Below are 27,698 nucleotides of genomic sequence, written 5' to 3'. Positions count from 1 at the left end.
TTTCTCTCTCCTCGTCTTTCGCTTTCCACCGACCACCGCCAGATCTTCCCGCATTAGATTGAAAAGATGGAAAATACAAGTACACGCTCGCAGATAGCAGTATATTGGGTACTTCTGACAGGCCGAATGTTCAGGTGGGTTTTGAGAACACGTGAAGCGAGACCCGACCAAGGGCCTACTACAGCCTCACTAGCAGTAGTTAAAACTTTGATCACATGCTTGTACCCGCTTTACACTCCTCCTTGTTTGCTTACCGCCGCACCTAGTTTCGATAACGTCATTTGGTAAGGTTATCCGTCACTGCATTGTTTTCGTCGGTGTGTTGTTTGTTGTTTGTGGAGCATCGGGGCTGGTTTCGGTGCAGTTACAGACTGGTACATTGATCGGCGAAAGTATGATAAAAGTTTATCATTCCTGAGGTGCAAGTCATTTTGACTTGAGTACGCGGGACGATAGGAAGTTTTCGGCACACCTTGAGGAACGCACCGCCAGCTGGTGGCTGTTAGTTCAAGATGGCAACGCCGCCATGGCAGTGGTCCTTCCCGCCACCCGGACAAGCTAACCGACAGCAGCAGTCACGTAAGCTGTTCTCCTCTTGTCTCACATCAGAAACAACGTTAAAGATAACATAAGAAGGTTAACTGAGCGTTTGTTAAAGATCTAAAGTGAGGGCAGGGAATATATACTCACATAGCTCCAGAAAAGGGAAGTTGGGCTACTATTGTTAATATGTGTAGTTCATTTCACTTCCGGGTCTAGATATTCAGTCTCAATAGCTACCGGACTCTGTGGGCTCGGAAGATAGTAGAAGTTGGCCAAAACGTCAGATGGAGGCTACTCGTGGTTTAGCTAAAGATGTGACCTGAGAAACTTTTCATTCTAACGGTTTGACAAAGATGTACATTAAGGTCAAACTATTCTGTGTAATATTGAAGGTGCGTACACTTCACTCGTTCAGTCTGTGTTTGATAAACACTAGTCTCTACCAGACTAACTACGCTGGCTATACATATAGGAGAATATTTGACAGGGTAGTTTGGCCGCCCTGGGGTTTGACTGGCCGCGCAGTTCAGAGGGAAAGAACCAAATTTCCGCGGACTGACTCCCCTGGCCAATTTTACTCTTCTTTTTGCGGAATGCTACGATCCTTATTCCCGTAGAAAGGCCTGGTGGAAGCTAGATAGACTAGATAAGACTTATTAAGCGCACCATATGGTTACACAAACCGGCTAATTGTTACAAGGCAAGGGGGTTTTAAGATCTTGAACTTCCTTGGTTGTAGCTAAGGGCTAAGAAAATAATTTTATAGCCTGGTATCCACACCTGTTATAGCTGCGCAGTCTCTGTCGCGATCGACCTCAGCTCCGCAAAACAAAGATCGACTCAGCAGCTATTACCAGGCCTAGACTATGATTTTTTCATGCCTCCCTTGTTGGAGTTCGACTAGACCGTTCGTATCACGAGGCCTCAAATGTCTGTCAGGAAGTGAAGTTTTCCACTCATGTCACGCCTGGGGACAATAGTAATCAGTAAATGGACACTGAAACTAAAGACTAAAACACCAACGCGGTCACCAACTCTTCATACATTTCAGCGTCAACGTTAATGCCACGAATATCATTTTCACGAAGTTTGCGGTTTCAGCATAATTTCTACCTACGGATTCCTCCACCAGGCATGTCGGGGCAACTTCCAAATGATCCATAAAAATCGATAAAGCATATTTAGAGAGTCGATTCAGCACATTTAGCGACTGGTGTTTTTAAAGCCAATCACTGATCTATCGAAGTATTCAATGAGGTTATGAAAAATCACATTGACATTCATGACATACACCTGTAATTCATTGTATCTGACACTCTATAAAGGAACAAACAACCGCCTTAGAGTGTTCTAATACATGAACTGTCAAGGCTTGGGCAGGGACAGGTGCAAACAGGCACAGGGTAGAAAACAAAACAAATACACAGTGTCAACAACAGGGTCCGTTCAGCACCGACCATGCATGACGTAGTCTCTGCATGTTGCCTATATTGTTGTCCGCTAACTCCTTTGTCAAATTGTTGGCAAGTTTTCTTCAAGCAACATGAGAAGACTCCGGGTAGAGACTAGCAAGACGAGCCGGTTGGAAGTGTGATTACGCCTACATTCATATCGTGCATGTCTCCTTGTACACCAAAATCAATAAAGGAGATTTGACACCACCTTTTAAAAGCACAAAATCACAAATACCACGTTCTCGCTAGAAGATAGTAAAAAAGAATAGAAAAAAATTCTCTCCGGCCAAGCCTCACATTGCACATGTTCCCATTGTTCAACAGTTGTGTAACCTTTGACCTCTAAGTTCACAACTTTTCATTCACCCAACATATACCGTTTCGATGACGTTATGCATCCTCTGTTTTTTTCGTCTCCAATAAATTTCGTGTTTGCATAGGTACTTTCGAGCCTATCGGCTACTTTTAGATTGGAGAATTTTACTATTTTCAACTTAACTAGACTTCGAACCGCTGGGCTGAAATCATCATCCGGGTGTAGGGTATGGTTTTGCAAGGACTTTGGTGGTTCATTCTCGCGCAGATAGCAATGTTTCATCAGTTTGCGTGGAGAGAGTATGTAATAGCTCATATTTACACTGACTTAGTTTCATGACTAGATGAAAGTTACTACCCAATGTGGCTGTAGGTACAGGAGGACCAAAGGTTTCAGGACCGCCCATTTTATGGGGAGGGTGTGTATGAGAATATACTGCGTTTGTGTTTTTCAGGCTTGTATATACATGCTATACATATACATATCTAAGATAAAGCCATCACATGTGGTAAGTTGCATTAAAATGTGGAAATAGAGGATATAACCACTCCCTTTACAGACACATCCCTCAACCAAAAGCTGATATGGGATTATGAGCGCATTTTCTATGGAGGCATGTAGATGTACATGTATGAACCGACTATCACGATTATATTGGAAGGAGCACCTAAAAACACATCAAAGCAATTACTAGAAGATTCTTTCATCAAAGCAAATGTTTCCTCTGAGCCCCTTACCCAGTGTAAGTTGAGAAATATTTGTGAGGTTGCAAAAATGACTGTATCATATCAAGTTCTGTTGCATTGGAACATCTTAGACCTCGACATTTACATTTAGCATCAGGTGGCAATTGTACAGCTAATAAAGGCGAGGTCACTTTCGTAGTTATCATCGTACGATTTTCAGGTTGTAGAAGTTTCTAGCAGCCTGTGACAACCAACCACCGACAAGGATCTAAGCCACATGCCTATATTACATATGCATGGCTAACCCAGGAATGCCCTCAGTCAGCGATCGTGAGACGCGATCGTGCGACATACAACTGTTACATATGTGACCATGCCCTAACATTGCTCAGTATTTCATTTCGGGTGACTACCAGTATAGTTGCTGATGCAAAAGGAATGCCGCCACCAGTAAGCACATATGTAACTCTTGAAAGGGGCTAAGACGAGAATCACCTCAATTTGTTTCCATCCTAGGGCTGAAATCTGAGATGGAAAGGATCGCAAAACGTGCTACCACATATTTTCATCAGGAAAATTTTGCGGAAGCAAGCAATTTGTACTCAGAGGCCCTGCCGCTGGCGGCTCAACTTGGAGACGAGTCAGACATCGCTCTAATTTTGCTGAACCTGTCAAGCTGTTTTCTAAGACTCGGACGCTTTGATCTGGCATTTTTTGGTGCACAAGAGGCCATCAGCGTCCACCCGACAAGACTGAAGGTATGACATTAGTTTGCTTCAAGATGTAAGCCACACATCTATGGAATGCCCAGTGTAAAGTTTCCAGTGTATCAATAAGCTTTTCTGCAAAAAAAAGGTGTCAAAATTTGTTACTTTTATCAAAGTCAATGTTTTAGTTACTCAACTCACGGCGTTAAATACGTATGGTTAAAAATGATGCCAGTGAGACAATGTCATGTCGCACACGATGATCTGACGTGTCAAAGAACGTCATAATGGACCTTTCCGGATCGAACACGTCGAACCCCCTGTTCTATTCGAACACCTCGGTCAAAATCTCGGGAAAGTCTAAGAGAAGCAAAATGAGTTGATGTCTACTTGACAAATACTCCTTGTTTTACCGGTGAAAGTGAATTTGTGACATCGGAGGCAATTTCAAGTTAACCAAGGACGTTTTGTCATTCTTGTATTTGTTTATGAAGCCCTCATTATATTTGGTATGGATGAAATATATTGTGTTCTCTCATGTTTCTTCTCCTGCCAAACGGTCAAAGGGATTCAACTCGGCCATCATTCAGCCAAATGACTTGAAATTTGGCATGGAGGTAGAGTGGGCCAATACCCCCAGGCGTTTTTTTTTTTCATTTTTTTGATAAATGCCTTTGAAAATTTTTTATGAAAGTTTTTTGGGGCATTTTTCGCCAAAAAATGGATTTTTGGATCCTGAGCACTGGTTTTACAACCAAATGATCTGAAATTCGGTATAAGGGTACCTTGAACATGTGTCTACAGAATAGCAGTCACATATTTGGCATACACCACTTCCAAATGACTCATTTGGGGAACTTTAATGGCTATTTTCAGCAAAAAAAGGGCCAAAAGTGCTGTACCCGTTCCATGTTATATCTAAAGAATGGCCCGTTCCATCTGCCGTTGGCCATAGAACACGTGTTCCCTTGCGGGTTACCTGGGGTCACATTGCACGTAAGTCGTGCCTAATGACCCACACATCACATTCAATTTTATGTGCCTAAGACCTTCAAAATGTATCAAATCTCATCATTGTTAGTATTTGCATACCTGTAATAAGATTAGTAAAGCTTTCGAGATTCAATGTGCTTGTTCTTGCATCTTTCTTCTCAATTACATAGCTACTATATAATTCATTTATTTGAGAATCTTTGCCAGTTTTACACTGGGGTGAGCTTGGAATAGTCCACTTTTGCGTGGGAGGGAGATGGACTGAAATATGCTGTATTTGCTCCCAAGCAAATGTCGGCCTCTCTAGTTATTGTTTATGTCCACGTTTGTGTGCTGATGTTTCTACTTGTATCACAAAGTCCTTTATAAGTTGCGCCCTTCTTCGTGACCACCCGAGCTGTCTTTTTCTCATTTCGTTTTTTCCCTGGCTGCGATGTATGCACGAAAATGTCGTGGAAAACCTGTCACAGATAAATGTACTCTGCGTAACACATGCATCGGCTGTTTGTCAGCAACTGGGCACTCTTGTCAGCCTACCGTGTGATGTTATGCGGCGCATCCCGCGTCCGCGAGCGAAAAAAAAATTAGCGTAACTCTCTTTTTTATTTGGGGCTGCTGAGAGAGTGTTCCGCTGCTGAAAACTCGACCTTAAAGTTGAGCAGCAAAACCGACATTCTGGCGGCGGCGGCCTGCGCGGCCCTTCTCGCACTGATTTTGACCGAGGTGTTCGAAATGAAAAAGGGGGCGGGGTTTACGGTGTTCGACCGGAAAGGTCCGTTTCTTTGGCTTCCAGAACCAAACTTCTGTTGTTTCTGTTACCCCTTTGTAGGGTTACGACAAAGCTGGCGAGGCCGCACTAGCGCTGCAGTCATTCAACCAGGCACTTGAGTTCCTTCGCGATGGATATCTCATGGCGGTCGGATTAGGCAGACCTCTGGACAAAGAACCGCTGACATTCTTACTCCGTATGGCTGAAGTGATTCCAAATGTTCCAGGTAGGTGCATGGCTTTCCTGTAAGAAATCTACTAAAAGTCAATTGGTCTCTAAATAAGGCTGGGCTGTACATGTGTTATATGTATGATCTTTTACTACCCTATGGTTACTTGCAATAGAACATACCAATTTGTGAGTGCCAAATAAGATTTCATTCCCTTACAGTTGGCGATGTGGAAATGATACTGCATAGCGTGCAACCTGTCCAGAGCCTTCGCAACATGTTGGTGGAACGACTGGTGGCAGAGCAGAAGTGGGAACTTGTGCACGCTGTGTTCTTTTGGTAAGTGGGATAGATAATGTGGCATCGTAGTATTGTGTGTGATCTTCCATTCCTGTTTGTAACATTGCTTGCGTTGACCGCTGTGATCCCGTCGATAACATGAACGTTGACGTTGTTTGCTTCCAGTGGTGGTGGCGGATACAGACCAAACAGTGGGGGGATCGTAACCGGCTGCGACGCGTCGATGATCAACCTGGGGACCTTACTGTATCTCTACATGGCCCCGCCACTTCAATCTATCTGTGACACTATCCGTGACACCATCCGTGTACTTCTACAGCACGGGTCTGGATTAGGAGGCTTCACCTTAGAGCAGGGAGACACGCCCATGCATGCACTACTCAAGGTGGAACTCGGGAAAGGTACGAGTTTGTTACCCTGTGTGCACAATTTTGAAGAACAGAAATAACGTTGCCTTTGGTACATTACTGATATCATTGTTTTCTAATTTGCTCTTCCTCTTGCTCGGCGTATCAGTTGCAGATGGAGAACTGGGACTAGTATGAACCTATGAGGTACTGTTATCATTGCACACGCACACAGAACAGTCTAGCAATTGAATTGTTTGATCTGACTTTGTATGGGCAGGAGAAGATAGCCTTCCGGTGATGACGATAATCTGCGAGTCTCTCAAGACGCGATTCATCAAAGCGCTTCAAGCTACCGACGCGAAAGGCAACACCCTACTGCATGTAGTTGCCATGGCCGATAGAGAGCGTCAGACCATCCAGAGATGCGCCTTGCGGGCAATAAGACTTTTACTTAATGCTGGGCTGGACGCAGACGTCCGTAACGCCGATGGGAAAAGGGCAGACCACTACGCTCGCAGGGGATCGGAAGTCTTTCTCTGCTTGGAACGTGGAAGTGGTGAAGGTACGTAACAGACAAAAGTAAATTTGTTATATTTGAAACTGAAGACTAAGAGTACAACGCGGTCACCAACTCTGGCAATTGATTAGCTAATGACGGCGATATGATGTTCACAGTAGGTTGGGCTGTGTGTCCTGGTGAACAAGGCCAAATTCCGACAATGATCTAAGTCGCAGTACACATGCATAAATATCCTATGATAGCCTCATCGTTAGACGATCGAAGGTGAGTAGGCCCAACTGTGGCAATTAATCAGCTGATAACGGTTGGTCATGTTGATTATAGACGTCGTACGGTTTTCAGGCTGTAGAATTTTCTAGCAGGCTTCGACAGAACCAACCCCCGACAAAGATTTAATTGAGACAGCTGAATTTTTCAGTATACGCATAACTATCCTACGAATGTTCTCAGGTTGTGATTGTAAGTGAGCAGGCCCTAATAGTGGTCATCATTTGGGTTGAGTAGTTGCTGCTTGAAAAGTAATGCCAACAAGTAGCCACATTGGTAAATCCTGAAAAATGCTAAAATGATATCGATTAACGCACCTTATTTTTTTCATCCTAGGGTTGAAATCTGAGATGGAAAGGATCGCTGCATGTGCGACCGCATATTTTCGTCAGGAAAACTTTGTGGAAGCATGCAATTTGCACACAGAAGCCCTGCAACTGGCTCGTCAACTCGGAGACGGGTCAGACTTTGCTCTAATTTTGCTGAACCGGTCAAGCTGTTTTCTAAGACTAGGACGCTTTGATCTGGCGTTGTCTGATGCACAAGAGGTCATAGGCACTCGCCCGATCCGACTGAAGGTACTACTGATTACTGGTAGTTAATCTTTGATTGTAAAGATGTAAGCTACACATCATGCGTTGCCCAGAGTAACGTTTTCATGTCAATAGTTTTTCTGTAAACAAGGCATCAAAATGTGTTAGTCGCAGTGATGTCATGGTGTTAGTTAGGTATAATCATACATGATGCCAGCGAGACGATGCTGTTTGACGCATAATGATGACATGGTACTCAAGATGATGATATTCCACATAAAATGATGACGTGACACAAGACGCCTTATTGTCTGTGGCTCCTATACGTAGGATCAAACTTATCATTTGTTATCACCTTGTCGTAGGGTTATTATAAAGCTGGCGATGCCTCACTAGCGCTGCAGTCATTCAACCAGGCACTTGAGTTCTTTCGTGATGGCTATCTCAAAGCGGTCGAAATAGGCAGACCTCTGGACAACGAACCACTGACCTTCTTACTCCGTATGGCTGAAGTGATTCCAAAAGTTCCAGGTAGGTGTTTTCAATTATGAAATGTAAAAGTCTACCGAAAGTCAATTGTTTTCTAACTTGATAAGGGTTCATTGTAGAAGTATAAGAAATTAGACATATATGAGTTTACTCTATGGTTATTTGCAGTGGAATATATCAATTTTTGAATGTAAAACAAGACTGTTTGTTCGTCCATACAGTACTAAGCGATGTGGAAATGATACTGCTACCCGTGCAACCTGTCCAGAGCCTTCGCACCATGTTGGTGGAACGTCTCGTGGCAGAGCAGAAGTGGGAACTTGTGCACATTGTGTTCTTTCGGTGAGTGGAATGGAGAATATGCCATGGTATCATTGTGTGTATTCACCACAACTAGTTCCATTTATATTTTAACATTGCATCGTCGATAACATGAATCGTTTGCTTCTAGTGGTGGTGCCGGGTATCGGTCAAACAACGGGGGAATTGCTAGCGGCTGCGACGCGTCGAAAATCGACCACCTAGCGCCCCTCCTTCTTCTCTACAGCGCCTCTCCACGTCCGCTTGAATTCATCGGTGACACCATACGTGCACTCCTACAGCACGGATCTGGATTAGGAAGCTTCAGCTTAGAGCAGGGAGACACGCCCATGCATGCACTACTCAAAGTGGAACTTAGGAAAGGTATGGACTTGTTTATGAAAGGTATGAATTTATGGTATGAACAGATGTATTGTTTTTGGATTGCATTCACACCATATTCTAGCAATTGAATAGCTTGATTTGGCTTTTTATGTTCAGGAGATGACAGCCTTCCGGTGATGACGATGGTTTGCGAGTCTCTCAAGGCGCGATTCATCAAAGCGCTTCAAGCTACCGACGCGAAAGGCAACACCCTACTGCATGTAGTTGCCATGGCCGATAGAGAGCGTCAGACCAGCCAGAGATGCGCCTTGCGGGCAATAAGACTTTTACTTAATGCTGGGCTGGACGCTGACGTTTGTAACGCCGATGGGAAAAGGGCAGAACATTGCGCTCGCAGGGGATCGGATATCTTTCTCTGCTTGGAGCGTGGAAGTGGTGAAGGTACGTACCAGACAAAGGTAAAATCTGTTATTTTTGAAACTGAAAACTAAAGTACAACGCGGTCACCAACTCTGGCAATTAATCAGCTAATGACGGCGCGATGATACTCGCAGTAGGCCTTTGTGCGGTTTTAGGCTGTAGAACTTTCTAGAGGGCTGTGACAGGACCAAATGCCGACAATGATCTAAGCAGTACACAAACATGATTATCCTACGAATATTCTCAGTTTGTGATCGTGAGATGATCATGGCTAGCTAGGTGAGCAGGCCCTAACAGTGCTCATCATTTGGTTTGATAACTACTAGTTCCTACTTGAAAAGCTAGCAATGCCGCCACCAGTAAGCAAATTGGTAAATCCTGAAAAAAGGCTAAGACGATGATTATCTCAATTTGTTTTCATCCTAGTGTTGAAATCTGAGATGGAAAGGATTGCAGCATGTGCGACTGAACATTTTCGTCAGGAAAACTTTGCGAAAGCATGTCATCTGTACACAGAGGCCCTGCAACTGGCTCGTCAACTTGGACACGGGTCAGACCTCGCTCTAATTTTGTTGAACCGGTCAAGCTGTTTTCTAAGACTCGGGCGCTTTGATCTGGCGTTGTCTGATGCACAAGAGGCCATACGCACTCGCCCGACTCGACTGAAGGTACAACATATTAGTTAAGTTGATGCTTGCTTGACTTGTAAAGACGTAAGCTACACATCCTGCGATGCATAGCGTAGCGTTTCCTGTGCATGCCAATACTTCGTTCTGTTAGTAAGGCATCAGAATGTGTCAGTTTTGTAAAAGTTCATGTTCTAGCCCTGGGCGACTACTTTGTACATACCACAGTATCACTTTTTGATTTTGTAGGTAGTGCACAAAATATTTTGACATATTATTGCCTCACTTTTTTGTTTTTGCACCACCATCACCGGTCGCGCCAGAACATTGAAACCCTGAACGTTACACCCTGTGAGGGGCATTGCCCAGTATTGTATAGAAGTAGAAGTACTTACCTCACGGTGCTAGGTGCGCACTGTTATAGATGACGCCAGTGGGACGATGCCGGGGCGCACACAATGATGACACCCAATTTTCTTTGTAGAAACAAAGGTTTACTTTTGTTGTTACTCTGCTGTAGGGATACCACAAAGCTGGCGACGCCGCACTAGAAATGCAGTTATTCAACCAGGCACTTATGTTCATTCGCGATGGCTATCTGAAGGCGGTCGAATTGGGCAGACCTCTGGACAAAGAACCATTGGCCTTCTTAGTCCGTATGGCTGAAGTGATTCCCAAAGTTTTAGGCAAGTGATTTCGATTATGAAATTTAAAAATCTATGGTTACTTGCAATGGAATATATCATTTGTGAATGTAAAATAAGATTTAAAATAAGTTTGGTCGTTCCCTGCAGTAGGCGATGTGGAAATGATACTGCTACCCGTGCAACCTGTCCAGAGCCTTCGCACCATCTTGGTGGAACGACTCGTCACAGAGCAGAAGTGGGAACTTGTGCACGGTGTGTTCTTTCGGTGAGTGGAATAGATGATGTAGCATCGTACGATTGTGTGACATTCCATTCATGTCTGTAACCTTCAGTAGTCGATAACATGAACATTGTTTGCTTCCAGCGGTGGTGGCGGATATAAACCAAACAGTGGGGGAATCGCAACCGGCTGCGACGCGTCGATGATCAACCTAGCGCCCCTCCTACATCTCTACAAGGGCGCCCCATCACCTCGATGTGTCGGTGACACCATCCATGACATCCGTAACACCATCCATGCACTCCTAAAGCACGGGTCTGAATTAGGAAGATTCAGCTTAGAACAGGGAGACACGCCCATGCATGCACTACTCAAAGTGGAACTTGGGAAAGGTATGAGTGTGTTCGTTCATGGACTTATTGCACATTAATTACAACTGAGCGATTGGCTGGTATGAACAGAGGTATTGTTATAATTACACTCGCACCATTTTCTAGCTATTGAATACATGCAGTTTTTGATTTGACTTTGTATGCACAGGAGAAGATAGCCTTCCGGTGATGACGATGGTTTGCGAGTCTCTCAGGTCACGATTCACCAACGCACTTAAAGCTACCGACGCGAAAGGCAACACCCTACTGCATGTCGTTGTCATGGCCGATAGAGAGCGTCAGACCCGTAAAAACTGTGCCTTACGGGCAATAAGACTTTTACTTGATGCTGGGCTGGACGCAGACATTAGTAACGCGGATGGGAAAAGGGCAGAGCACTACGCTCGCAGGGGAACCGACCTCTTTGTCTGCTTAAAAAGAGGACGCGGTGAAGGTATGCATCATCATCATGACTCCGGATTAATTGCCCGGTACACTTGATAAAGTTACTCGAATGCACCCTGTCCCTAATATCGGATACTAGAGCAGTCCCTGTGAGACCAGCGTCTTTCTCTAACATAGACAAAAGTGTAGTTTGTGGTCGTCCCGCTCTACGTCTCCCAGTGGGAAGCCACTGTATTATTTATCTATTCATTTATTACGATTAACCACATACATAATATACATGGAGGGCATGGTGGAACAGGTGCACCTAAGTGGCCTTTTCATGGCCGCGATGCCATTAGTTTGTAGGTATGCATCAAACAAATCTGCTATAACTATCATGACTCAGCAATAAAGCTGAACATGCCACCAAAGCTACACAATCAAATTAGATTTAAATGTTGGTTGAAGATTATAACAATGAAGTAACGTTACAGTATGACGACTTTTTTGCAGTTCGGGGAGCACTGAAAAGCTCCACACCGCCAACGGCAAGCCGAGCACAGCCCAGTCAACAACTTGTTCCTCCGCGTACATCTAAACATGTAGCTAAGCAGACCAAAGCACACATGACTCCATTTGAACGTGCTGGGACTCCGCTCGACTACCTAAAAGAGGGCGATCGTAGAAGACAGCTTTTGAAACCACGCATCAAGAAAGAAACAGAACCAAAAAAACGTCGGGACAACGCTAAAAATGCTACCTCCCACAGGACGGATGAACGTACGACAAGCAACCGTGCTGCCCAAATCGTAGGCAGCTGGGAGGACGCAGCAGCGGCAGGGGACAGTAAAACGTCGGCAGAAGGAAAGGCATCATCTAAAGCAAAGAAGAAATCAGACAAAGAATGCATTAAAACCCGTATTCTTGGTTCCATTTTAACCATTCCATTGCCAAGTAAGGAGGAAACTGAAGAGAGGCTTCTTCGTCGTGTTAGGCAGAAACCCTACCAGACCACAACCCCAGTACCGTGCACAAGGCCAGACGACGAACAGTTACAAGGCAAGCCACAGGACCCAGACGAGAAAACAGAGGCTGACCAGTCACTATACACCGTGGCTCAGGAAGTAAAACCACCAGAAAGTTGTGCTAAGCCAGAGGAAGCTAAGGAGCTACCAACGGCAGACACCAGGTACGATGTTTTTGACAAAGATCTGCCATGGGAAGTGGAATGTACTGATAAGGTAAAGAAGATTCTGAAGAAGAAGAGTTTTCCCTACGATATAAAGAAACGCGTCGTAGAGAAGGTAAACCGACTTGCAAAGGGAGAGTGGATCAATAACTTGACCAAGAAGGTTCGCGGGCCACCACAAGAAGAAGGAATGCAGTTGTTTGAAGCAAAAATAGACAAAGCTTCCAGGATCCTGTGGGAGCTAGCTATTGCCTTTTCCCCACGCCTCAGCGATGATCCAGCAAAATGGTTGAAGGGGGTACAACAAGCAGAAGAGTGCACCACTCTGACCTCCGGGGGTCGAATCTACACAGAGATCATCCGACTGTGGGATATTGTGCTTCATCATGATGACCTTGACCGTGCTATCCAGCAGGCAGTGAAGTCATTTGTGCGGGGCAAAGGCAGCATGCCCATCGCAAAAAAGAATCTCATAGGACGTACAAACCTGCAATTCAAATCAGGTCCAACAGCAAAGGATAGGCTCCCAATGTTGTTTACTGAGAAAGAAGTCACCACCAGTCCTAAAGAGATCCCAGAGGAACAGCAGTTCTTCCCTGTGGCCAGTTCGAACGACAATGAGTACAACATTCTCAAGTTCTATTGCTTTTCATCCTCCCTGGTCAACAATATCCTTCGAGACGACAGCCTGCCGGTGGAGTTTCCCTTCAAAGTGACCGACCTGGAACACGCCATTGTCCATCTGAACGCTCAGCCCCCCTCTTCGATCCTATTACTCGGGCGAAGCGGGACAGGGAAAACAACGTGTTGCCTATTCCGTCTTTGGAACGCGTATTTGTCCTACTGGACCAAGAGTGCTGCCCATGGTTTTGAACCGTGGATTCCCAAAAGTAAAGCGTACATTCCACGGCGCAACAAAGGAAGCGAGGAAAATGACAATGAAGAAAATGGGGAAGAATCAGGTGTCATTCCAGACGAAGATAGTGGATCTGAAGAGGAGACTTCTACAAAAGACAAAAAGAATGTAAATGTCCACGACGAGGACAGCCACAGTCTCCAAACGTATCATTCAAGACCCAAAGTGGACCTCTCCGTGGAGAAAGTCGATGATGGGGACGAATCACTCCACTCGGAGATGACCAAACGTGACTGGAAAGAACCTGAACCCGGAGAGAATCTGGAAACTGGTGAGCAGGAGGTTGAGCACCTTCATCAGATCTTTGTGACGAAGAACGCCGTACTGTGCAGCGAGGTTGGAAAGAACTTTCGGGAGCTTTGTCATGGAACTGAAGCAGCTCAAAAATACCTTGAAGCTAACCAGGATGAGGAGATTCCAGTAAGACTTCAGGACGTTGATCCAGCAGGCTTCCCACTCTTTCTCGATTCCAGGCGATGGTTGCTCATGTTGGATGCCTCTCTGGAAGGGCCCCACTTCTTCAAGAGAGATGATGGGGGCCGTATGACCGAAGAGATACCCGGATGGATGGAGAATGATGGCCCGGTGACATTCATCCCTACATATTCTGACCTGGAAGACGACTCTTCTGACGATGATGAGGAATTCGAAGGTGGAAAGGAGCTTGGCAAATTGAAAGAGGCAATAGATGCAGCTGAAGATAGCGGGCGACTCCAACACGACCGGCGCACAATGCGACAAGAAGTAACGTATGAAGTGTTCTGCACTGATTTGTGGAAACGGGTAAATCGAGGAAGAGTGGACTACCACCCAACGTTAGTCTGGATGGAAATCATGTCAATCATCAAAGGTTCTGTCGAAGCTGTTGATACAACTGACGGATTCCTAAGCCGAGAAGAGTACCTCAAAATCGGCAAGAAGCGTGCTGAGTTTACCGGTAATCGTGACAAGATATATAACATCTTCCTAGACTACCAGCACGAGAAACGACAGCGCCACATGTTCGACGAATTGGACTTTGTGCACAATCTGTATAAGCGACTTGCTAATGCTGGGGACGTAGACTGGTCCATACACCAGGTGTATGTGGATGAGACACAGGACTTCACCCAAGCTGAGCTTGCGCTGTTGATCCGCTGCTGCCGTGACCCAAACGAAATGTTCTTCACAGGAGACACGGCCCAGAGCATCATGAGAGGGGTGTCCTTTCGATTCAAGGACCTCCGCACGTTGTTCCACAAGGCCAGAGAGTCACTGCAACAGATGGGGAAGAGGACAGCAGTGCAGGTACCCGACATGTATCATCTGACGCACAACTACCGGTCTCACTGCGGCATACTCGACCTCGCAGCAGGTGTCATCACACTACTGGAGCGGTTCTTCCCCTTCTCCTTCGACCACCTACCAAAGGACCGAGGCATCATGGAGGGACCCAAGCCCCTCTTGCTGCGGGGATGCTCACAGAACGACTTAGTCACCCTTCTACAGGGAAACCGTAGAGTCACGTCTACCATTGAGTTCGGAGCTCACCAGGTCGTCCTGGTGGCAAACAGCGAGGCTAAGAAGAAAATGCCGGAAGTGTTCCACGGATCGCTGGTACTCACTATCTACGAATCGAAGGGGCTGGAATTCGACGACGTGTTGCTGTACAACATCTTCAAGGATTCACAGGTAAGCAATATTGGGTTCTGGTTGAAAGTCACGACGTTGTTTGGGACATTTTGAATGATCTCAACATTTCTTGACATGATAACGGAGAAATAAGAAGTACTATTCACTCTGTAGGCAAACGAAGAATGGAGGGTTGTGCTGACCCGTATGGACGATGAAGTGGTCGTGGCTTCTAAGGTACAGTCACAGGTGAGATCGGAAGGACTGCTGAAAATTGATGATGACCAGAGCAGTGCTGTCGCACAAGCCAGGCCACTCGACTTCAATCCGGAGAAGCACAAGGTATTAAGTCTTGTGTCTCTATTCACAAGAAACTTGTGTGTTGAATGACGAATGGAGCGTTCAATGAGTCCTTTGACTAATCTTTTCTTTTCCCTTTTTTGTGTTCAATTCTGCTGTGTATTTCACCAAAGGACGCATGAATATTTTCCCGTTTAGGTGTTGAACTCTGAGCTGAAGAACTTGTACACTGCCATCACTCGTGCGAGGGTGAACGTCTGGATCTTCGACGAAGACCCAACTAAGCATGCGCCAATGTTCAAGTATTTCCTTGCAGAGCAGTTTGTCGAAGAGCCACAACGGGATGAGCAAGGTGAGTGCTGACATTTTTATTAAGTAACTGTCTATGGCAGACAATGGCGTTGTTATGGTGTCGTTGCCAACAATATTAGATATCATTACCAACAATTCTTAAACATCCTTCCCAGGTCAGCTCTCCTCCAACATCTTTGTGAAGGAGTCCACGCCTGAAGAATGGTGTCAACGTGGTGAGTACTTCTACAAAAAGGAGAGATGGGAAATCGCCTTAGACTTCTTCAAGAAAGGAGGAGATCCGAAGAAGGAGAAAATGGCCTTGGCACAGCATCTCGCTCATCAGGCCAGCCAAGACGCTGCCACGACAAGAGAGAAGCACAGGATAAGACAGAGGTTCCTAGAGGCAGCGGACCTCTTCTTGCAAAGCGGAAACCATGTGGACGACAGGGAGGCCCTGGTCAGAGCAGCCAGGTGCCTCACCAACTCAAGGGACTACCAACTGGCAGCCAAGCTATTTGAACGACTTGGGGAGGTATGTTGAAACTTTTCATCCACTCACAATAAGTGCAAGCTTTACATCTTAGTCCTCGCTCTTGCTCTTCAAGGTATAAACCTTAGTAATATATCATCACAGCCATATGTAGCTATACTGTATTTACAAGCCCATGTTAAAATGACGTTACATCTAATAAGCGAGAACAGAACTATAAAAGGAAACCAATAGCCGCTGAGTTCATGTTGCTGCTGTACAGATGTCACCAGGTATTTACCAGATACTTTGGGCAATATTCAATATGAAGAAAATGTGTATGATGCCCATATCATTTTGGATAACCTGCGACAACCTTGAAGCGGTATGGCGATGTCAGGTATGTACACAGTGAACTACCACAAGAAGGAAAAAGTGTCTTGCAGGATGTTAGTAAAGTACTTACTTCTATTTGAATTGGTCTCTGCATATAAAACATGGCCTGCATCGACGGTTTTACAGATAGTATAGTACCATTGTCTAAATTCTGAGGACTAAGCAAATTATACATTTGCTTTTGTACCTAGTTTTCAAGCGCTGCGTACCTATACCAAAAAGAAAACATGAAGGTGGACGCCAGTCGCTGCTTCGTGCAAGCCGGAAACTTCAAGAAGGCGGTAAATTTCTTGAGAAGCGTTGATGAGTTTGAAGCTGCCGCAGACGTGTCTGAGCAGTACGTCAAGTTGCAAAACAAGTGCAAACAGAAGGGTCTGGATCCTACTGTTGTTGTTACAGCACCCATTCACACACCAGATAACCTTCTCCTGGCAGCCATTGACCACTACCACAAGCACGTAGAAGAGGAGAAAATGGTCTCTTGCCTCAACCGCCTACCCGTTGATACCCGTCTAACCCTTCTCAAGAAGTATGGTCGTGTGATGGAGGCAGCAGCGCTTCTGAAAGAAGAAGAAAGGGGCCAGGAAGCGGCCGAGTTGCTGAAATCAGTGGGAGAGTTTGAGGCTGCCGCCAAAGCAGCAGATCCTCACCAGAATCCGGAGTTTGTAGCTGACTGTCTCCTCTACCAAAGTCGGAAGCAGACGAAGAATAGAACCGTTGGCATTCAAGAGACCAAGGACAACCTGATAAGGTGTATGAAGCTATATACCATATGTGACAACACTGAGCGCAAAGCCGAAGCTATGATGATGCTTGGAGACTTGACAGGCGACGAGTGCACGCTCAGAAGTGCAATCCAGCTCTTCGGGACGAACATACCAGGAGCTACAGAAGCGGCGACCCTGCTGATACAGAAAAGGAGGACCTTATCGTTGAAAGAAATTCGAGTCATCCTTGTGCGGCTGGAAAGCCTCTTTAGTCTTGTAAGGGCTCTCCTGCTCGCTAGGGTGACAGTGCGCAGAGCAGGAATGGCTAACGACTTGTGATCTGTTCTACGGAGTGAAATGCACAGACGTCAGCAATACGACATTTAATGCCTCTGAAGAACCGCGAATTTTAGATATCATTGACATAGGGTCGTCAGGGAGAAGCGAGTCCACAAAGAAGATGAGCATTCATGAAGCAAGGGCATACATGGCCAGTGACCTCCTCCGAAACGCAGAACAGTTCAAGGAGAAACTCCGACTGATGTTACAGACAATTGCAACAAGCAATAGAGTATGTTCTTTCTACACTGCTGGTTTGCGTTGCCCGAAAGGAGATGATTGTGCCTACCAACACCGACCATATGACAAGGGCACTCTAATGTCTTTTCTGGAAGCAACAGTCCTTCTCATAAAGGTTCATGGAGTCTTCGACCGGGGATATGAGGCAATCAAAACCAGTCCTTGGGAAACGGTACAACAGGCTGTTGCTGTCCACAGTGATCGTGGTGCAGAGAGAAGCAGGTTATGCGATGACCTGTACTACATCCTCTTTCCAACACACGGCCATCAAAGGCTTCTCACTGAAAAGTCCCCACTAGTCAAAGAGGTTTTCAGCAAGTTCCAGGGTGATGCAATCGTCACCTTGTGTATTCGTGACTATGCCCAGTCTCTGTGGGATTCCGCCAGTCCCAGCGACCAAAGATCAAACACGGACCTGTTGATCAAGATTGCCAACCTGTTTCTACTAGCCAAAGAACCGCCAAATAACTTTTCGAGTCTTCTCGTGTCTACTGAGAAGGGGTTCGAAGAGAAGGCCATGAAAAGACTTCACCCTGAGAGGATCCCGCGGCACATTGGTATGATCTGCGATAAGGTAGGTCGAAATCCTCCTTTGTTCTTCAGTTTCATGAGAAGACTAGAGGAATTCGTCGAAAACATCTACGAAAGAGGAGACATTCTGTCTTCATTAGGCAAAATGAAGGCCTTCATGGGTTTCTTGGCGAAGAGGGCACTGGAGCCACTGATTCCATCCTTTGCAAACACTTGCTTCTTCTTGGAGCTACTTCTTGTAATCTGTTACTCCATGTATGCCAAGATGAATCAACACATGATGCTCTGTCTCCCTGCGAGTTACATCTCTATGGTCCATTTGTGTGATCGCCTGTGGAGCAGGGATAAAGGCTTTATCTATTCGGCCATCCAACGACTCCCTTTCAAGAAGGACGTGATCCTCAGGAAGGTTGAAGAGTGCATTTGGTTCATCATAAACATCATTTGCCAAGGCGAGAAATATCCGCAGTTTAACGTCATCGATGATGTCTTCCGTCCAAACGTCCCTGACTATGCCGACAGCGGGGAGATGGAAAGAGTCTTCATCTTGGCATTAGTGCTGATTTGCGGTTGTGGTGGGCCTGTGCCAAGGGATGCAGAGTTGCCTTTGCGGAAAGTTCTGTACAAGATCAGCATCAAGAAGCACTTTCCGCAAAGACTTGCGGATGCCGTCAGAAAAACAAGAGCAGCCAATGGAATACGCGATGTTGCGTTCGTTCTGAAAGACCTGCTGAAGGCCAGGGACCAGGAACACCTACGGCACTGCTTCTGGAGATACCCTGACAGAGGGACGAGAGGTATCTACAAAGGACTTAACTTTGAGGAAGTGAAACCTGAAATGTTTATCGGATGCTTTTGGCAAAAGGTACCGTTAGAATCCCGGATCCACGACGATGATGATGCTGTAACTGAAGTCCACGACAGCTCAGGAAGTGCCCGCGCACACACCGACGTGTGCGAGACGTCTAACGTTGACGTCCTCGTGCCCGCGCCACAGGGCAGCGCAGGAATTGACATTGCAGAGATGGAAGACGCTTCACAGGATGATGAAGAAGGGGAGGAGTATTATGGCCAAAAAGAGGATGACGTCATCATTGAAAGTGAAGAGGAAGAGGAAGAAGAGTTGGTTGGTGGTGGCGATATGTATGAGAGGATTCGGCAACAACAAGCTGATGAAGAACGAAAGCAGAAGGCAGCGAGCAAAATCCAGAAGTTTTGGCGCTCACACCGCAAAGTCTGGCCTAAGAAGGATGCGACAGAATTATCACACAGGATTGCAAACGTCGAACGGCAAATGTCAGCGCAGCGTGACGATCTGCGTGAATTCAAACTTGACGACACGGGGTGTCGAATCTGCGGCGTCACCTTCGAATCTCGTCCGCATATCCGAGATGAGGTGCAAGACCGGGAAGAAGATCAGGAAAGGGAAGAATGGGACGAAGGTGCTGGAGATACTAAAGCAGAAGAAGAAGTGAAGAAGCGAGATGTCATTACTCGCGAGAAGCATTTGCAGGATTACAAACATTCAGAGAATCTTAGCGAGTTTGGTCTCTTCAAGCAATTCTACACCACGGGTGTGGTTAGAGTCCAGGACCTGCTTGACAAGTTCATACCGGAAGCAGAAACCGACAAAGAAGGAGCCGTCACGTTGGAAATCCAGAGGGTAAAGACAGCAAACGACTTACTTTGGAAGCTGCTAGAGAAGATAAAAGATGAATGTGCTTGGAGCAAGAGACACGATGCCTCCAAAGCACTTCGCGAAGTAGAAGAGGCTCTGGATGCCTTTAGCGGAGCAAAGCGTCGCATAGAGAAACAGGTCGCTGAAGAGGGTGCGTTAGCAACAATGGTGGATGAAGAAGGGAAAGAGTTCGGCAACCTCGACGACGAGGACTCCATCATTGCCATTGGTGGGAACAAGAACATATCAGGGAAGCATCAACGCAAAAAGAAGAGTGGCCATAGAAGGAAGAAGAAAAGCTGTCTCCAAGCAGAGGTGGTGGGGGAAGTTCTAAACACAAAAGGTCCGCTACAGTGACAACGAAACCCCCCACAAAGCCCATTAACGAACTTAACATTGGTCCCAACAATAGTAATAGTAATCTGTCTACCAAAAATTATAAGCAACATTTTACAAATACTTGAGTTATTTTGCTAACAACCCACAAACACAAAAGGTGCATTAACATGACGCACGGACCCCCCACGAAGCCGAAACTTACACTTGACTTCGGCCTCAACAACGGTAATCTGCCTGCCAAAAATCATGGACGTCGAATCATGCCTGCCAGAGTTATATCGCAAAATCCGCAGTTCCCACAATGCGGCGAGACAATTTCATAGTCCTTCTGACGAAGACAATAATAGGTTAACTGTTATGTCCAAACTCAGCATTCCCGCCTCTGACCTCTAACCCCCGGAAAAAGTTTTTCCTCTGCAAACGAACGCTCCGAAGCCAGTTCAAAATTTGATGGAGTCGTTATTGATCAGTGAGCGGCGGACGGCGGTGGAGGGGCCCGTCAGACTTTTAGTCGTTCAATGGTCTCCCCCATGTGGAAAGATGAAACGCCATGTCAACGCGCGTTTCGTTGGTGGCGTTCTAGAACCACGGATAAGAAAAGAACATTCTATATCAAAGTCATGTAAGGTCACGTCGCCCTGCACAATCATTTCCTTGGCAACGGAAGACTCATTCTCTACGCCCGTGCCATCGAGGCGTCCCGACAAGCATGACTTAGCCGGAGGACCGGTCTTTCTTCTGCTGAGGGCTGACCGAGGATGCCAGCAGCGCACGACGCCCGCGTGAATGGCCAAGTCGCGCTTGTCTAAGAAGGAGACTTTCATCCTTGTGTCTTACGTCTTGTTCTTCGTCTTGTTGGGCGCCGCGATCTACGACGTGGTGGTCTACCTGCACACACAGGAGCCCGGCGTCACGACACAGAACTTCATCTTCACAGTTTTGGTAGGTATCTGCTTGAAGAAATATTTATTCATTATCAAATTCCTTACTCAAAGCACATACAAACTTAACTTATGTTTGCCGAGTTTTCGTGTCTCAGTCTCAACTAACCACCGCCTCTGACTCTGTTTCTAACCCTTCGCGTCCTGCAGGTAATCCACATCTTGGCGTTCTACACGGCGTTGCTTGGTTACGTGTACACCACCCAGGCTGGAGCCACCGAGGCAGGGGAACACATGTTAGCGGTAGTTTCACTAGGTGGGTCACGTGGTCATAACTTTAATTTTCTTTCCATTCAAACAGTTTGAGTTTGTTGGGGATATTTTCGACGCTTTATATATAATAGTCAAATAGAAATACCACATAAAAGCATCGATGCTTCAAACTTGAGATCAGTTAAAGTACATGTAGCCTGACAACAGCCATACCATCGGGAGCTCCACGGTATCTCTCCACGGTGCTGGGGTGTTGCCTGCCCGCCCTGGTCGATTGGCGCACGCCGGGAATTGGTTTCCTCCACTTCTCTCTGGAAGCGACGGCTGTTACCAGAAAGGCTGGCTGGAAAGTTGTCTCTGTCAGAGTAAGGCCTATTTGCTAGTAGGACTAGGGTCGGTAAAACTCCATGTGCTTTTGTTTTCTTTCTTTTCAGGATTAAACTTCGTGCTGTTCATCGCGCGTATGACGATGGAGTTACTGGTCATCACCTACCGACCGGAAGCGTACCTGCAGTTCACAGATTCCGGCAAGTGACAGGTGCATGTTACAACACCGCCACCTACAGGCTGGGGGTATATCTGCAGTTCCCTGACCGTGGAAACAAACTTTTTTTCTGTGGGGTGTCATCAGGGATTATACTGCGAACTGCTGAACGAAATGAATCCCGTGGAACATACAGGAAACCCAAACTGCTTGATATCAGTGGATTACAGTAGATTTTGGATGCACGTTTCCTTTCAAACCTTGTTATACCTCACACATTCGTCAATGGCAAATATTCTTCTAAGCTAGCAAAATTTACCTCCATCCTTTTGACACAGTGGAATGCTGCTTGTACGTAAGAGGTAATATTTCACTAATATATGAAAACAGCATGTTGCTTGGGGATCGATATCATTTACCACTTTTATGCAATGTAACGCCTTATAGCTATTCTTGGACGCAATACAAAATTCCCCATAAGTAGAGAAATGATCATAACTGAAAGTCAACAATACAGAACGCACACATCAGAATGTATAACATTATTTAATATAGTCAGAACTTTCCTGGTGTGGCTTATACATGTACAATATTTAGTCATTAGACTCAACAATCCTCGGTTCATGGTCACAATATTGTTTACATATCAAGATAATTCAAATCTCACAGCAGCCATTTTCATTGGCTGTTACGTCCAAGGCCATGACAATCTCGCCTACATGTCTGAAAGTGGTATCTACCAACCTGAACCTTCCTTGACACTTTTAATTTTAATTTATTCTGGGCAAAACCAATTCAAAATCAGGGGGAGCTATAGTAGTTTTCCTACATTGCACATTAAGCTTGTTGAGGTGCAGCTACATAATCTGCTGTGCTAATATGGACAACATGATATATATACAGTATTTACAGTAGTAAGAAGCAGCTTTGGGAGAGTCTGTTTAGTTACATAGCAAAAAAAAAGTGGGGGCAGGATTCTCTACAGGAAAACTTTTTAAAATACTCAGTAAAAGAAGTTGAATGAGTTACGGTATTAAACATTACATTTTTGTAATGTCATATTATTCATCACTTTTATGTATTCTGAGGCATTAAAAAAATATGAGGCCTAGCTTTCCTGGACACTTAAGTTGAATTTAAAACATGCAATAATAATTTTTATCATATTACAACAAGTTCCTCTCTCCTGGTTAATTCAACAAGATGTACAACATTGACCACTACCCAAACATAAAATTTGTGTATACATGTATCATAAAACACTGTATAACCCAGCTGTACAAGACTAACTATGCTGGCTATAGGTAGAATGATTTGCCAGGGGAGTTTGCATTTGCCCGAGTAGGAAACATTATCCTTACCGCAGACTCACTTGCCTGGCCAATTAGTGACCCACTTTTTGCAGAATTCGGCTATCCACAACCCCTTAGGAAGGCCTGGTGGAGGCTAGTAACAGAGCAATGCTTTTCAGGTATCTTTCAGCCAGACTTACACAAAGCCACCACTGTGTGTGCATGTGTGGCAAATAAAAAGAAAAAACAGGGAAATCTGGTTCTGGCAAACCCAAACTTTGATGCTTAAAGACAAGTATGTTTTAGGAAAATGTATATTTTTTTCAAAATCATCTAATTTCCATGATGTTTACGAACCTCCACCTTCTGTAACCCAGTTAACTAATCAACAGCAAAGAAAACATTAATAATAATTAGAAGCTGTTGTATCTAAGGCCAAAAAAATTCAATTTCTTGGTTCCAATGAAAACACTGGAAAATCAACATGAAAACAGCCTGCAGGCAAAATCCTGCCAGCTCTTGTTTTCTTTTTTGACCTTTTGCTAATTTTTCTCTCACTTTAAGCTGAAGAAAAAGAACCACAAAAATGCATTGGTGCGGCCCCAAATTTAGGTTGCTGTGCTGTGGACACAAAGTTTTAGGCAGAGGAAAAGGGCAATTTTTCACTGGGGGCCCTCCAGGTGACCCATGTCGTGACCGACCCTGATGTTGGGGTTTGCCATGGGGTCCAGGAAGGGGTCGTTCTCCGCGGCCGCCCGACCCACGCGGGTCATGATGACGATGAAGGTCAGGAACGCGATGAGTCCCAGCACCATCATCACGATAAACCTCTTCAGGTTCGCATCTGGGTCCTTCTTCTGTGTCCCTGCTACAGACCTGTCAGAGGGAAAATGACCAATGGAAATTAGGACTGTGTATCTAATAAGTTTATTCATAGCAGACAATTTAGCACTTGAAAATCTGAAAAACTTGTAGTGATAAATAGTACTCCATTTCAAGATTAAAATATGTAAACCCTCATACAAAGACAACAATTTTCCAATAAGGTGGTTCCCTAGACTTACAGATGATTTGCCAAACTTGTTCAGGTTCAGGTCTGGGCCAATATAAGCAGACCACTTAAAGAACAAGTCTTGTGCCTATTCTTGTCTTCAAACAACTAAACAAACAAACAAACTTACTTGAACCACCTGGAGAACCAGTTCAGCGCTGATCTCCGCTTGTACTTGTTCTCGTCATGGTCAAACGACGTGTTTCTCCGCTCGTCGTCCTTCGTAGAGTCAAACAGTTTCCTGGGAGAGTACGAGTCTGGAAATGGCAGTCACAATGGTTCAAATTTGAGATACAAGAGAGCAACACCTCCAGCACATGTGAAAGAACTTCAAACCTGTCTATAGTGACCACTCACAGGACTTCAAGAAAATGATCCCAGTAGACAAGTGACATCTGCAGACAGGATTCTTAATACTTGGATCAATGGTCACTACCACAGGTTTGACTGTACATCTACGACCAGATGGTTCTTATGTAGAGGTAGAAAGTGGTTAGTATAACAACTTTAACAGTAGTGTATTATGCCATGCCCTTTTATGGGACATGAAGCACCTGCAGTGCATGTAAAACGATTTTTCATACTTAAAGAACCATAAACACCTGACCCACCGTTAACTCCAGCAGAGAACCCTGCAGGTGTCTGGAGGTGGGACATGTTGATGGCTGTGCTGTGTGGAGGTTTGTGATTGGTCGAGACTGCTGGCTTGCTAGGGGCGGGGCTGAAGCTGTTCTGCTGTTGTCGGGCGTGGTCAGTGTTGTCGTGGGCGGGGCCGTTCATGCTGGGTCTGGTCTGCAGGTAGGTGGGATCCACCATACCCGACATGTCTGCATCTGTTCTAACTGGATATGGGACACAAAGACATTGTTATCTTCTCACCTGTATAAACCAACAACAACTAGTCTATCTTACTGTAAATTCATTTATCGGGTACTGTTGCAGGTCTGGAACAATTCTGTAGTACAGTAGCAATGCATTGGAAATGCATACTTTGTTTTCCCTTCTAAGGAAGTGTAGCTATACTCACCAGTGGTGGCAGGTAAGTCTTCTATTCTCTCTGTCTCCTGTACTGTACTAGGTGTGTGTTCCTCTATCTGTGGGGAGAAATAGTCTCTATATCAACACAATCATAAGCCCAAATCACAGCATAGATGGCCCTAATGACAGAATAGGTGGCCCATATCACAGCGTAGGTGGCCTGAATTGCAACATAGGGGGTGTAAATCACTTAAAAGCTAGAACACTGGCCTCAGCCTTACCAATGGCAGGCCCAGCCCAGCCCTTGCCCAGTTCACTTGTGACAGCCACGTCTTCAGGGTGTCAGCCACAGGTGATACCATGTTGGGTGGGGGGAAGACTCCACTGTTACACTTGGGGCAGGTGTAGCCTGCAGGTGCCGTGTTGGCCGGCAGTGTCTGGGCATAACTGTTCAGACAGGACCAGTGGAACACATCTGCAACATAACAGGTATAAAAGGAATGTTACTTTGTGGCACCATTTCAATAAAGGAAAGGTTGCAATCCCCTTTCCACTGTTCATTGTACTTGAGTACTTTAAAAAAAAGCTAGGGGAATTTCCCTGGTACAAAATATTATGAACCTAAAAATACTATACATAGCATCTGTCATTGTCTGTCATGACCAGTAGAAGAGAAGACCAACTGTTCATTTAGCTAACCTGGTTCAAGATCACTTCCACTTTTGCAGGGGACTCACCATAACAAATAAGTCTAACCACATCTCCGTCTGCTAAGGCCCCTCCACACAGGTTGCACTGTGGGCTGTAGTCACTGTCCTGTAACCACTGCAGGTAGGACTGCACGATGCACTGTGGGGAAAAAAAAGCAGAGGATGTTGCAATGGTCAAGGGAGTGATTGGATAATGGTTGTTGATATGCAGCTGGGAGGAGGTTTGCTGTGCAGCTGTTGTTGGAAGGGCAGAGGCAGGGGTGTAGTGTTGTGCTGCAGCTGTGAAACTCTTCCTTCAATTTCCTGCCTCCATGTACATGTGTGGAGAACAGACAAACATTTCACACAATCTAAGCCATGTGAGGCGTGCCTTGGTAGTTCAGGACTTGAACATTTGTTACATATTTTTAAAACCATAATTTTCTATTTTTGGACTAGTTATGCACGTTCTGGCCAATCCAGTGACGTCAGGTACTTGTGGGATACACGGTGTCTGCAATACTTTCCCAACTGTCCACACACAGGTGCGGGGAAGCTGTGAAGGCGAAAAGAATTTCATCGATCGCGCTACTAGTACTCCTCTCGCCCCTCCCCTCATAGACAAATAATTTTCACTTCTGAAACGTTCCGGTCACAGGTGTGTTCAGAAAAATAACTTCTTTTCGGTCCACAGGACTGGAATTTATACGAGATGGCGTTTGAAATAGGAGAGCTTGTCCAGTTTCTTTTAAATCTGAAGACATAATTTCAACCCAAACGACTAGCGCTCAGACAAACGAACAGACGACATGTCATGCACGACCACAATCGACACACTGACTGATAGGAGCGAAGCAACCCACCTTCGGATGGTTGGAAACTAGGCAGTGTTCGCACACGTTGACTCTGTGCTCGAAGCAAAACAGGTTCGTCACTTTCTTCTTGGGACACTTGCAGAGTCCCATGTCGGCCAAATCAGTAGAATACCGCCTGTTTTAGAGAGAAAGTGCTTAATTTTTTTAACCAAACCTGTGTGACACACTCTCAGCTTCCTGGGTTCCACGTCCCCTGAGCATGAGCGCAGGGTCACCGCGCAGGGGTCGAGATGGGCATGTCCCAATCAACGAAGAGCGTTCTCTAGCGATTGTAATGTGAACTGCATATTAGATACTTTGTACTTCAGAGGTATCCGCCACTTCAATCCCCAGATTTATAAAGTTTTCATAGCCCTATCCTAGTCCTTTCGCGATTCGGAAAAAATGAATAGTTTTCGTGAACATTTCTCTGTTTTCCCTTGGAAATTTTAGATAATCCAGGTTTATCCCTATTTTAGGTTGTTTACCCTAGCTTTGCAGGTGTATTTGCTGAGTAGTTTGTCCATGGGGAATCTGAAGCCTGCGGACGAGTGATTGAATTTAACACAGATGTAGTGTTTATTAATAGTCGTAAAGGCGTGATATCCGTTTTGTTGGTTCAAATTAATGTACTGTAAAATTGTGTAGCCATGCTATAAACAGACGACATCTTCCAGATCATCAGTAGGTGCGGGTGGCATTCAATATTCATACATGTGACGTTATCAGTAGTCGATATTTAATCTCCACACTGACGTGCACGTGTATACATATG

At 45.4% G+C, this 27,698-nt stretch overlaps 4 protein-coding genes across 4 annotated transcripts; 3 read left to right on the top strand and 1 right to left on the bottom strand.

The window, feature by feature from the left end:
- Nucleotides 1-338: 338 nt before the first annotated feature.
- Nucleotides 339-11,526, top strand: LOC109483679. Its single transcript, XM_019786716.1, has 16 exons — nucleotides 339-579; nucleotides 3,516-3,757; nucleotides 5,529-5,694; nucleotides 5,859-5,976; nucleotides 6,103-6,338; nucleotides 6,565-6,849; nucleotides 7,411-7,652; nucleotides 7,973-8,138; nucleotides 8,318-8,438; nucleotides 8,548-8,780; nucleotides 8,898-9,182; nucleotides 9,588-9,829; nucleotides 10,308-10,473; nucleotides 10,582-10,699; nucleotides 10,799-11,046; nucleotides 11,195-11,526. The coding sequence occupies exons 1-16, from the start codon at nucleotides 513-515 to the stop codon at nucleotides 11,524-11,526; spliced, it is 3,267 nt and encodes a 1,088-aa protein (XP_019642275.1). The 5' UTR covers nucleotides 339-512.
- A 403-nt stretch (nucleotides 11,527-11,929) lies between these two features.
- On the top strand, nucleotides 11,930-20,598 carry LOC109483829 (TPR and ankyrin repeat-containing protein 1-like). Its single transcript, XM_019786978.1, is given in 6 exon segments — nucleotides 11,930-15,188; nucleotides 15,303-15,470; nucleotides 15,627-15,780; nucleotides 15,896-16,254; nucleotides 16,779-17,590; nucleotides 17,592-20,598. Coding segments are annotated over 6 exon segments (7,491 nt in total). The 5' UTR covers nucleotides 11,930-12,038; the 3' UTR covers nucleotides 20,440-20,598.
- A 179-nt stretch (nucleotides 20,599-20,777) lies between these two features.
- On the top strand, nucleotides 20,778-22,441 carry LOC109483774. Its single transcript, XM_019786864.1, has 3 exons — nucleotides 20,778-21,363; nucleotides 21,513-21,618; nucleotides 22,010-22,441. The coding sequence occupies exons 1-3, from the start codon at nucleotides 21,208-21,210 to the stop codon at nucleotides 22,108-22,110; spliced, it is 363 nt and encodes a 120-aa protein (XP_019642423.1). The 5' UTR covers nucleotides 20,778-21,207; the 3' UTR covers nucleotides 22,111-22,441.
- A 145-nt stretch (nucleotides 22,442-22,586) lies between these two features.
- LOC109483769 (zinc finger protein-like 1 homolog) lies at nucleotides 22,587-27,151 on the bottom strand. Its single transcript, XM_019786855.1, has 7 exons — nucleotides 26,933-27,151; nucleotides 26,118-26,229; nucleotides 25,662-25,855; nucleotides 25,430-25,496; nucleotides 25,014-25,244; nucleotides 24,533-24,659; nucleotides 22,587-24,227 (listed from the first exon to the last, which is right to left on the bottom strand). The coding sequence occupies exons 1-7, from the start codon at nucleotides 27,032-27,034 to the stop codon at nucleotides 24,014-24,016; spliced, it is 1,047 nt and encodes a 348-aa protein (XP_019642414.1). The 5' UTR covers nucleotides 27,035-27,151; the 3' UTR covers nucleotides 22,587-24,013.
- Between the last annotated feature and the right edge of the window lie 547 nt (nucleotides 27,152-27,698).

Source organism: Branchiostoma belcheri, unplaced genomic scaffold, assembly GCF_001625305.1.
Source record: "Branchiostoma belcheri isolate BF01 breed outbred unplaced genomic scaffold, Haploidv18h27 scaffold66, whole genome shotgun sequence".
Taxonomy (NCBI): domain Eukaryota; kingdom Metazoa; phylum Chordata; class Leptocardii; order Amphioxiformes; family Branchiostomatidae; genus Branchiostoma; species Branchiostoma belcheri.
The sequence above is the reverse complement of the archived record's forward strand: the minus strand, read 5'-3'. Positions and strand labels throughout refer to the sequence as shown.

What these genes read in the sequence shown, in the direction of transcription:
- LOC109483769 (XM_019786855.1), bottom strand. Translation starts at nt 27,034, where the DNA reads ATGGGACTCTGCAAGTGTCCCAAGAAGAAAGTGACGAACCTGTTTTGC. An exon ending in CTGGGCTGGGCCTGCCATTG is followed by an intron (nt 25,497 to 25,661) that starts GTAAGGCTGAGG and finishes TTCTCCCCACAG; the next exon opens with ATAGAGGAACACACACCTAG. An exon ending in TGGTTCTCCAGGTGGTTCAA is followed by an intron (nt 24,228 to 24,532) that starts GTAAGTTTGTTT and finishes TCCCTCTGACAG; the next exon opens with GTCTGTAGCAGGGACACAGA.
- LOC109483774 (XM_019786864.1), top strand. Translation starts at nt 21,208, where the DNA reads ATGGCCAAGTCGCGCTTGTCTAAGAAGGAGACTTTCATCCTTGTGTCT. An exon ending in ACTTCATCTTCACAGTTTTG is followed by an intron (nt 21,364 to 21,512) that starts GTAGGTATCTGC and finishes CGCGTCCTGCAG; the next exon opens with GTAATCCACATCTTGGCGTT. An exon ending in GTTAGCGGTAGTTTCACTAG is followed by an intron (nt 21,619 to 22,009) that starts GTGGGTCACGTG and finishes CTTTCTTTTCAG; the next exon opens with GATTAAACTTCGTGCTGTTC.
- LOC109483679 (XM_019786716.1), top strand. Translation starts at nt 513, where the DNA reads ATGGCAACGCCGCCATGGCAGTGGTCCTTCCCGCCACCCGGACAAGCT. An exon ending in TAACCGACAGCAGCAGTCAC is followed by an intron (nt 580 to 3,515) that starts GTAAGCTGTTCT and finishes TTTCCATCCTAG; the next exon opens with GGCTGAAATCTGAGATGGAA. An exon ending in AGTGATTCCCAAAGTTTTAG is followed by an intron (nt 10,474 to 10,581) that starts GCAAGTGATTTC and finishes CGTTCCCTGCAG; the next exon opens with TAGGCGATGTGGAAATGATA.